Source organism: Zalophus californianus, chromosome 4 (genome assembly GCF_009762305.2).
Source record: "Zalophus californianus isolate mZalCal1 chromosome 4, mZalCal1.pri.v2, whole genome shotgun sequence".
NCBI classification, from domain to species: domain Eukaryota; kingdom Metazoa; phylum Chordata; class Mammalia; order Carnivora; family Otariidae; genus Zalophus; species Zalophus californianus.
Genome location: NC_045598.1, coordinates 77,194,231 through 77,206,904, shown reverse-complemented (window position 1 = coordinate 77,206,904; position 12,674 = coordinate 77,194,231). Strand labels below are relative to the sequence as shown.

The window sequence follows — 12,674 nt, the reverse complement described above, 5'->3', positions numbered from 1 at the left end:
AATTTACTTAATAAATTGTGCTTTATATTTGGGAAGTGGGCATTCTTTATCTTTTGAGTTATGGTTCTAAAATTTCCAAACTAGGGGCGCCTGGGTGGCTCAGTCAGTTAAGCATTTGCCTTCAGCTCAAGTCGGGATCTCAGGGTCCTGGGATCAAGCCCCACACTGGGCTCTCTGCTTGGTGGTGGGTCTGCTTTCTCCCTCTCCCTCTGTGATCTCTCTCACTTTCATTCTCTCAAATAAATACAATCTTTTAAAAAAATAAAATAAAATTTCCAAATTATGTTCAGAGAAAACTCACTTTCAGAGCACACCTATCAAGTTACCTGGAGCATTCTTGCCATTGTCACTATTTCATGATCTGGAGGATTGTATTTGTAGCAATTCATGAACATTAATCTAACATCTGCAGCAAATTCATATGCATCTTTATATTCTTGGTTGTCCATTTTTCCCTAAATTAAGGAAAAATTATAGGATTCACAAACATAGTTTGATAATCATTTGAGCATTTACATTAATTCTTTATATTATGAAATAGTTGAAACATACAAAAGAACACAGGTAATACCAAAACCAGATACCCACCCTCCAAATTTGATAATTGTTAAAATTCTGCTATATTTGTTTTGTATTTTTTGACTTTGAAAATATCCAATGAATTTTGACAAGTAGAGATAAGGAGGATATTCCAAGTTTAAAAAAAAAAAAGAACAGGAACAAAATCACAAAAGCAGGAAAAGAGTGCATTTCCAGATAATCTTAGATAAGTATGATTCTAGGAAAGCAATGAAAAGATAAATTCCTTCAACCAACCTTGATTTAAATAAAGGTTTTTATTAAAATTTCCTCAAAATGAAAAGACATTTAAAATCGAACAGAATTGGTGAAAGGAAGGAAATAATAAAGATCAGAGCTGAAATAAAGAGACTAAAAAAAACAATAGAAAAGACCAATGAAACCAAGAGCCAATCCCTTGAAAAAATAAAACAAAACTGATAAACCTTGAGCCAGAAACATCAAAAAAGAGAGGACTCAAAATAAGAAATGAAAGATAAGTAACAACCGATCCACAGAAATACAAAGGGTAAGAGATTACTACAAAAAATAATAGGGCAACAGATTAAGATAACCTAGAAGAAATGGATAAATTCCCAGAAACACACAATCTTCCAAGACTAAGTCATGATGAAATAGAAAATCTGAACAGACCGATTACTAGTAATGGAATTGATAAGTAATCAAAAACTCCCAAGAAACAGAAGTTGAGGACTACATGGCTTCACAAGTGAATCCTACCAAACATTTAAAGAGTTAATACCTAACTTCCTCAAACTATTCAAAAAAATGGAAAAGGAAGAAAAATTTCCAAATTCCTTCTATGAGACCAGTGTCACCCTGATACCAAAACAACAAAGACACTATAAAAAATTAAAAAATTAAAAAAATTACAGGTCAATATCCCTGAAGAACATAGATGCAAAAAAAAAAAAATTACAGGTCAATATCCCTGATGAACATAGATGCAAAAATCCTCAACAAAATATTAGCAGAATTCATTCACCATAATGAAGTGGGATTTATCCCAGGAATGCAAGGATGATTCAGTATCTGCAAATCAATCAATGGGATACAACACATGAACAAAATGAAAGATAAAAGCCATACAGTCATCTCAATAAATGCAGAAAAAAATCTGACAAAATTCAAATCTGTTCATGATAAAACTCTCAACAGTGTATTTTGAAGGGAACATACCTCAATATAATAAATGCCATATATGAAAAACCCAGCTAACATCATACTCAGTGTGAAAAACTGAAAGCTTTTCTTCTAAGACAAAGAACAAGGATGTCCATGCTCACCACTTTTATTTGACATAGTACTAAAAATTCTAGCTGCAGCAATCAGACAAGAAGCAGCAGCAAAAACAAAAACAAACCTAGGACTGAATCTAACCAAGACAGTAAAAGACCTGTAACTCTGAAAATTATAAGACACTGATGAAAAAAAGTGAAAACATAAATGGAAAGATAAACCATGCTCTCAAAAGGAATGAGATCTTGCCATTTGCAACGACGTGGATGGAACTGGAGGGTGTTATGCTGAGTGAAATAAGTCAATCAGAGAAAGACATGTATCATATGACCTCACTGATATGAGGAATTCTTAATCTCAGGAACAAACTGAGGGTTGCTGGAGTGGTCGGGGGTGGGAGGGATGGGGTGGCTGGGTGATGGACATTGGGGAAGATATGTGCTACGGTGAGCGCTGTGAATTGTGTAAGACTGTTGAATCACAGATCTGTACTTCTGAAACAAATAACGCAACATATGTTAAGAAAAAAGAAAAAGAAGAAGATAGCAGGAGAGGAAGAATGAAGGGGAGTAAGTCAGAGGGGGAGACAAACCAGGAGAGATGATGGACTCTGAAAAACAAACTGAGGTTTCTGGAGGGAAGGAGGGTGGGGGGATGGGTTAGCCTGGTGATGGGTATTGAGGAGGGCACGTTCTGCATGGAGCACTGGGTGTTATGAACAATGAATCATGGAAAGTACACCAAAACAAATTATGTAATATATGGTGATTAACATAACAATAAAAAATTTAAAAAAAAAAGATAAACCATGCTCATGAACTGGAAGAACAGTTAAAATGTCCATGCCACCCAAAGCAATCTACAGATTTAATGCAATCCCTTTGAAAATACCAATAGTAGTTCTCATAGACCTTAGGACAAAAAGGAACCACAAAGACCTTGAATCACCAAAGCAATCTTAAGAACATAACTAGAGGTACTGCAATCCCAGATTTCAAGATATACATTACAAATCTACAGTAATCAAAACAGTGTGGTACTGGCACAAAAACAGACTGATACATCAGTAGAACAGGACAGAGAGCCCAGAAATAAATCAACACTTATATGGTCAGTTAACCTATGACAAAGGAGGCAAGAATATACAATGGGGACTAGACAGTCTCTTCAAATGGTGCTGCAAAAACTAGACAGTTATGTGCAGAAGAATGAAAACTGAACCACCTTCTTAAATTATACATAAAAATAAACTCAAAATGGATTAGAGACCTAAATGAAACATAAAAACCATAAAACTAGAAGAAAACACAGGTAGTAATCTCCTGAACATGGGCCTTAGCAACATTTTCCCCTCAGGCCAGGAAAACAAAAGCAAAAATAAAGTACATCAGACAAAAAAGCTTTTGCACAATGAAGAATATCATAAAACAAAAAGGCAACCAACTGAATGGGACAAGAGATGCACAAATTATGTATCTGATAAGGGGTTAATATCCAAGATACATAAATAATTCATAAAAGAAAACAAAAACACTAATTCAGAAAAATATATGTAAGTATATTGCAGTATTACTTACAACAGCCAAGGTATGGAAGCAACCTCAGAATCCATCAATAGATGAATGGATAAAGATGTCACACACACACACACACACACACACACACACACACACACACACACACCCAAGTGAAATATTACTCAGCCATAAAAAAGGATGAGATCTTGTCACCTGCAACAACATGGTATGACCTAGAGGGTATTATGCTAAGTGAAATAAGACAGAGGAAGACAAATACCGTATCATCTCACTTGTATATGGAATCTAAAAAACAAAACAGGGCGCCTGGGTGGCTCAGTTGTTTAAGTGACTGCCTTCGGCTCAGGTCATGATCCTGGAGTCCCGGGATTGAGTCCCACATCAGGCTCCCTGCTGAGCAGGGAGTCTGCTTCTCCCTCTGAACCTCTTCCCTCTCGGGCTCTCTATCTCTCATTCTCTCTCTCTCAAATAAATAAAATCTTTAAAAAACAAAACAAACACACAGAAACTGTCTAATAAGTACTGAGAACAAACTGATGGTTGCAAGGGAGGGAGAGGGGGATGAAAGAAATAGGTAAAAGGGATTAAGAGGTACAAACTTCTACTTAAAAAATAAATAAGCCATGGGGATGAAAATTATAGAACGGGGAATATATAATCAGTAATATCGTAATAACATTGTATGGTGACAGATGGTAACTACACTTTATTGGTGAGTACTGCATAAAATATAGAACTGTCAATCATTATGTTGTACACCTAAATCATATAAACATTGTATGTCAACTATACTTCGATTAAAAATTAAGGCCTGCTTGGCTGGTTCAGTTGGTAAAGCATTTGACTCTTATCTTAGGGGTCTTGAGTTCGAGTCCCACACTGGGGTTTACTTGAAAAAAAAAATTAAAAAAATAATAATTTAAAAGACCTGACCACGCCAGCAGAAGACTCCCCCCCAAAAAAATGTAGAGAGGTTTGGAAACTATATAAATGTCTTATCCCCCCCCAAAATTGCATCAGAATTATGCATTAAAAATATAATCTTGAATGTATAATGAGAAAAAATGTTTAAAACATAGTAAGTGAAAATTCAGGGTACAGAGTTATAGTACATACTGTAACTCAAACATTGTGGCAAAGAACAATGGGTGTGTTTGAGTAGAAGAAAAAGAAAGATGTTTAAAAATCTTCCCATGATTCATTCCAGGTGATATGACTAACTAATGATTTTAATCTTCTTCATTATCTTTTTCTGAATTAAAACAATTTTTACAATGACAAGATTACTTTTATAATCAAGAAAAGAAGTTTCTCCTATTACGACAATATTTACCTTAATAGTTCCAAGATCCATTGGATTTTTCACAATATCATAGTAGTTATGGAGCCCCAAAGCATTAACATCAACAGGGTTATAAAAGGGCCATGCATAGGATAAGTGTTTCTTTGCAAGCATTTCTTTAAGAATCTCACTACAGTGCCTTAACTGTTCGGTCACTTTAACATTCTTTACAACTTTACATTGTTGTTGAGAATCTGGCAAAACAGTCTTCAGCACATTTTCTTTTACAGGTGGCATTTTCACTGATTTTTTTTCTGCAAGCGTTGGGGAAGATTCACCACTTGCTTTAACTACTGAAGTTGTAGGAGTTGTGGTATCTGCTTTCCTCTTCACACCCCTTGTAACCTGGAACAATTCAGTAACAACAAAAACTATAATTAAGGGGACATTCAGAGCAAGTTTTCAAACTTAGCAGCACCAAGTCTTCCTTATATTAAATATTAGTAAAGGTTAATTTCTCTTTTATAGGTAAAATAAATAGTTCAAGTATTTTTTCCTAATATCCAAAGAATTGTCTTGTGTAAACCTTTGAGATAAATAAAGATATATGGGAAAATAAGTCATAGTTATACAAAAACAAGTTTCTGAATACCTGAAATCAGCTGTGGTATACAATTTTAATTACCAACCCAAAAGAAGTTATATAACACACAGAATGGATAGTTGGGCAACTGATATTAACACTAAAAATACAGTAAGCCAGTTCAAATTCTACCAAGAAATCTCTAAAATTTGGTTCACATCCTAGGTCTCTGTTACAAAATGTACACAGACAAAAAGATTAACTGTGGTAAGCTGAAGCCCAACTGTTTTTCATATCAACTTAAAAAAAAGGTTTAGTCATCACAACTCCTTACATTAAACCATTTTAAAGCTACAGTGAACTTACTTGGGCCACTGTTTGTGAGGTAGAGTCGAGTGGAGTGCCTTGTGCCATGTTTGAAGGAGAAACTGATGTCTCAGGAAATACAGAGGGAATCACTTGCGGCTTAAATACTTTTTCCAGTGCTTTGGGGGATTGTTTTTCTTTAACAGAAGGAACTGCTACATTATGTTGAATGCCTAGTAATGTGTGAACCAGAGTCAACATGTGACTAAAATATAAACTATTTTTCTTAATATTCTATTTTAATTCATTTAGTTCAGCTTTTTAGCAATATAAACACAATACACTCCCATTCCCCTCTGAAACCCTCCCACACACACTCACTAACAGTTGTCAGAGCAATTTAGATACAATATTGGAGACTTCAAACCTATGCTTTGTAAGGACCTGCATGACCTATGCCCTCCACCCTCCCACCACCCTCCTTCTAACCTTACTTCCTTTTTTTTTTTTTTAAAGATTTTATTTATTTATTTGAGAGAGAGAATGAGAGACAGAGAGCATGAGAGGGAGGAGGGTGAGAAGGAGAAGCAGACTCTCTGCTGAGCAGGGAGCCCGATGTGAGACTCGATCCCGGGACTCCAGGATCATGACCTGAGCCGAAGGCAGTCGCTTAACCAACTGAGCCACCCAGGCGCCCCTAACCTTACTTCCTATCCCTCCCCCCTTCACTTATTTCACTTCAGCCTACTGGCCTGCCACAAATCCTCAAATTTGGTAAGGAGAAGCAGACTATTCTCTCTGCCTGGAAGGAGATATCCTCATGGCTCACTCCAAATTCCCTTTATACCTTTACTGAAATGTTACCTTCTCAGGCCGTCCTATGTAAAACAACTGTCTTTCAACCCCACTACTTTGTTCTCTTATTCTTACTTTTTTCCTGCCATTATCACATTTGACATACAGCACATAGGTATCCCTGACTCTCCGAATTCTTGCTTAACAAACTCAGGAACCAAAAAGGTTTGAATATATTTTAAGACAGGGTTGGAGCACCTGGATGGCTCAATTGGTTAAGCATCTGCCTTCGGCTCAGGTCATGGTCCCAGGGTCCTGGGATTGAGCCCCATATCAGGCTCAGCGGGGAGCCTGCTTCTCCCTCTGCCTGCCAATCCTCCTGCTTGTGCTCTCTCTCTCACTCTGTATGTCAAATAAATAAATAAAATCTTAAAAAAAAAAAAGACAGGGCTTGTATTCCTCAATCTCTGAGTTCTCATTATTCACAAATTAAAACTTAGGAACCAAATAGACTGAGATAACCTCATATCTTTTGATATCCCAACTGTGGCTCTTTGAACTCAGGAGCTAAACACGGCTAAGTATAATGAGGAATACTTACATTTACTTAATTTTACTAATTTCCTGAACTAGAACAAAAAGCTCTGTGAGGGGAAGGGAACTTTGTTTCAATCTCTACAATATCTCTTGTGCCTAATACATAACTTGGAATGTACGAACATTCCAGCACGAACATCTATTGAATGCCATTATGTATCAGGCCACCTTTCTAGGTGCTAGAGCACAATAATGAACAAGATAGACACAGTTTCTGTCCTTGGTGAGCACACTGTCTAGTGTAAGAAATAGAAAAAAAAACAATCAAATTGATTACAAGTGATGTTGACTGCTAGAATGGAAATAAATGGGGTGCTGACTAAATTAAGGCAGAGACCTACTATAAAGAAGATAAGTGAAGTAGGCCTCTCTGAAGAGGTACCAATTAAGATGTTACTGTAAAGATAAGAAGTAGCCAGTCAGAGAATGGGGTGGCAGTAAAAATGTATTTCAAGACAATCAGTAGGGAAAACCAGTGAATGAGAAGAAAGTAGCTCAAGATGAGAATGGAGAATTGGGCAAATACCAGATCACAAAGGGCCACAGTAGGAATTCAGACTTCATTTTAACATGGGAAGCTAAAGAGAGGCTTTAAGCAGGCTAATGATGTATTTTAGTTTATTTTTTAAATACTGCCTTTGCTATTGTATAGACAATAGACCACACAGAATAATCAGGATCACAGGGAGTAAGAAGATGGTAGCCTGACCTAGGATAATTACAAAAACAAACTGAGGGTTGAATACAAATGACTTACTAATGATCAGAATGTGAGAAAGAATCCGAGGAAGGAAGGAATCAAGGACAACTTCTACTATTCTGGCTTGAATAACTGTGTATTAGTGGCATTTTCTGTTACACAGAATAATCTGAGGAACATCAGTATTTAACTGTGAGCCAGTTAAATGATAAGACGTGTATAAGACATCCAAGTGGAAATGTCCACTGGCTATATTAGAGACATAATTTGGGGATTAATAGCACACAGATGGAATTTAGAAAAAGAATATCTAATATCAAACCCTGAAAAGAAAACTCCAATATTTTAGAGGTTTAATAGAAAAGGATAATGCTAAGAGTACTACACAATGGAAAGTAAACTCACAAAATTAGAGTGTGTACCAAGAATAAAGGCATTTCAAGAAAGAGTACATTAAAAGGATTATTCATCATGACCACATGGGATTTATTCCTGGGCTCGAAGGGTGGTTTAACATCGGCAAACCAATCACTGTGGATACAATACATCAATAAAAGAAAGGACAAGAACCACACGATCCTCTCAACAGATGCAGGAAAAGCATTTGACAAAGTACAGCATCCTTTCTTGATTAAAACTCCCATAGTAGGGATAGAGGGAACATATCTCATTATCATAAAAGCCATATATAAAAAGCCCACAGCAAATATCATTCTCAATGGGGAAAAACTGAGAGCTTTCCCCCAAGGTAAGGAACATGGCAGGGATGTCCACTATTACCACTGATGTTCAACATACTACTCAAAGTCCTAGCCTCAGCAATCAGCCAACAAAGAGAAATAAAAGGCATTCAAATCAGCAAAGAAGTAGTCAAACTCTCATTCTTTGCAAATGACATGATACTCTGTGTGGAAAACCCAAAAGACTCCACCCCAAAATTGCTAGAATTCATACAGGCATTCAGCAAAGTGGCAGGATATAAAATCAATGCACAGAGATCAGTTGCATTTCTATACACTAACAATGAGACAGAACAAAGAGAAATTAAGGAGTCGATCCGATTTACAATTGCACCAAAAATCATAAGATACCTAAAGAATAAATCTAACCAAAGAGGCAAAGGATCTATACTCAGAAAACTATAAAAGACTCGTGAAAAAAATTGAGGAAGACACAAAGAAATGGAAAAACCTGCCATGCTCATGGATTGGAAGAACAAATACGGTTAAAGTGTCTATGGTACCTAGAGCAAGACACATTCAGTGCAATCCCTATCAAAATACCATCAATTTTTTTCACAGAGCTGGAACAAATAATCCTAAAATGTGTATGGAACCAGAAAAGACCCCAAATAGCCAAAGGAATGTTGAAAAAGAAAACCAAAGCTGGTGGCATCACAATTCCAGACTTGAAGCTCTATTACAAAGCTATAATCATCAAGACATACTGTCTTGATGGGATGGTATGGTCTTGGCACAAAAACAAATAGATCAATGGAACAGAATAGAAAACCCAGAAATGGCCCCTCAACTCTATGGTCAACTAATCTTTGACAAAGCAGGAAAGAATATCCAATGGAAAAAAGACAGTCTCTTCAACAAATGGTGTTGGGAAAATCGGACAGCTACATGCAGAAGAATGAAACTGGACCACTTTCTTACATCACACACAAAAATAGACTCGAAATGGATGAAAAACCGAAATATGAGACAGGAATCCATCAAAATCCTTGAGAACACAGGCAGCAACCTCTTCAACCTCAGCTGCAGCAACTTCTTGCTAGACACATTGCCAAAGGCAAGGGAAACAAAAGCAAAAATGAACTATTGGGACCTCATGAAGATAAAAAGCTTCTGCACAGCAAGGGAAAAAGTCAACAAACTAAAAGGAAACCTATAGGTTTCCTAAAGGGCTAGTATCCAAAATTTATAAAGAACTTAATACCCAAAGAACAAATAATCCAATCGAGAAATGGGCAAAAGATATGAACAGATATTTCTGCAAAGAAGACATCCAAATGACCAACAGACACATGAAAGAGTGCTCAACATCACTCGGCATCAGGGAAATACAAATCAAAACCACAATGAGATACCACCTCACACCAGTCAGAATGGCTAAAATTAACAAGTCAGGAAACGACAGATGTTGGTGAGGATGCGGAGAAAGGGGAACCCTCCTACACTGTTGGTGGGAATGCAAGCTGGTGCAGCCACTCTGGAAAAGTATAGAGGTTCCTCAGAAAGTTGAAAATAGAGGAACTTTTTTTTTTAGAGCAACATATTCTATGCTGTGTCATAAAATATGACACAGCAATTGCACTACTGGGTATTTACCCCGAAGATACACATGTGGTAATCCAAAGGCACACCTGCACCCCAATGTTGATAGCAGCAACGTCCACAATAGCCAAACTATGGAAAGAGCCCAGATGTCCATCGACAGATGAATGGTTACAGAAGAAGTGGTATATGTATACCATGGAATATTACTCAGCCATCAAAAAAGTGAAATCTTGCCATTTGCAATGATGTGGATGGAACTAGAGGGTATTATACTAAGTGAAATAAGTCAGAGAAAGACAATTATCATATGATCTCACTCCTATGTGGAACTTAACAAAACAGGATCAAAGGGGAAGAGAGGAAAAAATAAAACAAGACAAAATCAGAGAGGGAGACAAACCGTAAGAGACTCTTAATCATAGGAAACAAATTGAGGGTTGCTGGAGGGGTGGGGGTAGGTGGGGTAACTGGGTGATGGACAGTGGGTAAGGCATGTGATGTGATGAGCACTGGTATTATATAAGACTGATGAATCATTGAACTCTACCTCTGAAATTAATAGTACACTATATGTTATTAATTGAATTTAAATTAAAAAGGGTGAACATAGTAAACTTTTCTACAACCGTTATGATAAATACCTATCATCTACTTACCAGTGTCTGCCTTGATGGAATAAAATTTGATTTGGTGAGAAAAAAAAATCAAAACTGTAATAAGGTAACAAATATTCTATTTTTGGACTTATGAATAATAAAATGTGCATTCTTTAATCAATGAAAAAAAAGAAAGAGATAGTAGCTTTCTAATGCAAATACTGACAAGAGGTCAAGTAAAATGAGAATAGAAAAATATTATTTAAATTTCCCACATCAAGACTGTAAGAGACCCTGACTGACAAGAACTTTTTAGGTGGTGTGGTAAGAATCTTCTTGGTGATGTAGTGAGGCTAGAACCTATACTGAAGTGAATTCATGAATGTATAAGAGAAAAACAAAAAATGGGACAGAAGCCGGAAAGAGACAAGTAAAAGATGAACTTTAAAGATAAGATATTAGAGCATGTTTATAGAGTAATGAGACTAAGTCTACAAGGGAGAGATTAATGATATACGAAACAAAGGGGATAACCAAAGGAATAAAATCCTTGACAAGGTGAAGAGGGAAGAGGGAAGATCCAGGTCATGAAGGCAATGGCCCAAAGTGACAGAAGAGGAAAGGATCCTGCTATAGACCTTTGCTCTAGCTGATCCCTCTGCCTGGAATGTTCTTTCTTCAAATCTTAACTTCTCAATGAGGCCCACTCAGAACCCATCAGGTTTGTTTGCCTCTCTTTCTCTACTAGAATATAAACTCTAAGATGGCAAAAGTTTTTGTTTCATTCATTGGTATGTCCCAAGAACTAGAACTGTGTTGTAGCACCTAAAAGTTACTCAAGTATTTCATCAATCAATAAACCAACATCAATTCTAAAAAATAAAAAATATATAAATCAACACCAATTCAATTTAATGTACTAAATTGAAATTTTTTCTTTGCCATTATTTGGACTAGCTATTGTCATATGACAGTTTCCCTACCACTGTGCATAAAAATGACATGACTCTGGCAGCAGAATGTTCCTAGAAAAAGTTATTTGGAAACCTAGATCTTTACTCCAAAGCCAAATCCTACCAATCCTTCAAAGCCTGACTCAAGTTCTATCACCAGTAAACGCCTTCCCCAGCTTTACCAGTGCGAATCAACTTCTTACTCTCTTGAACCATAGCATGTACTATGTGTAATTTCATCTGACATTTATTATAATGCATTGTCTTATTGTTTTTAAAGTTTTATTTATTTATTTTTTAAAGATCTATCCATTCATTTTAGAGAGACAGAGCAAGAAAGCGGGGGTCAGGGAGGGGTGAGTAGAGAGGGAAACCTGAAGCAGACTCCCTGCTGAGCGCAAAGCCTGACACGGGGCTCGATCCCAGGACTCTGAGATCATGACCTGAGCCCAAATTAAGAGTCAGCCGCTCAACCGAATGAGCCACCTTAGCAGCCCCTGAAGTTTTATTTCTAACTAAAATGTAAATTGAACTGGAGGGTTAGGGTGGTTATACATCTTTGTAACCCCATAATATGTACATTATAAGTGAGAAACATCCAATTACATATTGACAAGAGAAACAAAGTCAAAGAATTCTTGTCTGAGGGAAACTTACACTCTTAGCAGTAATTTGAGCATTTGAAACAAGTAGCTAAAACTTACACATTAAGAATGTATTAAAGTGTTTTTTCTAAGGGAAGCATTCTAAAAAAAGCATTTTTACCTTGCTAGAGATAATATTTTAAGTTGGCAATAATTATCACTTTGCTTTAGCAATTTAAATAGCATACTGATCTATGTATTATCTACCTTGTAAGGGCTCATTTTATTTTATTTTTAAAGATTTTATTTATTTATTTGACAGAGAGACACAGCGAAAGCAGGAACACGAACAGGGGGAGTGGGAGAGGGAGAGGCAGGCTTCCCGCTGAGCAGGGAGCCCGATGCGGGGCTCGATCCCAGGACCCTGGGATCACGACCTGAGCCGAAGGCAGACGCTTAACGACTGAGCCACCCGGGCACCCCTCATTTTATTTTATTTATTTAAATTTTTATTTTATTAGGTTATGTTAATCACCATACATTACATCATTGGTTTTTGATGTAGTGTTCCATGATTCATTGTTTGCGTATAACACCCAGTGCTCCATTCAGTCCATGCCCTCTTTAATACCCATCA

General features: G+C 36.7%; 1 protein-coding gene across 5 annotated transcripts in view; it reads right to left on the bottom strand.

Annotated features, from left to right (window-relative positions):
* BRDT (bromodomain testis associated) overlaps nt 1-12,674 on the bottom strand; it is a 77,511-nt gene that overhangs the window by 49,797 nt on the left and 15,040 nt on the right. For all 5 annotated transcript variants that reach the window (XM_027602909.2, XM_027602768.2, XM_027602967.2 and 2 more), the window contains 3 exons: nt 5,588-5,760; nt 4,690-5,043; nt 327-455 (listed from right to left, as the gene is read on the bottom strand). In XM_027602909.2, coding sequence (XP_027458710.1) covers nt 327-455; nt 4,690-5,043; nt 5,588-5,760 — 656 coding nt within the window. The remainder of the gene's footprint in view (nt 1-326; nt 456-4,689; nt 5,044-5,587; nt 5,761-12,674) is intronic.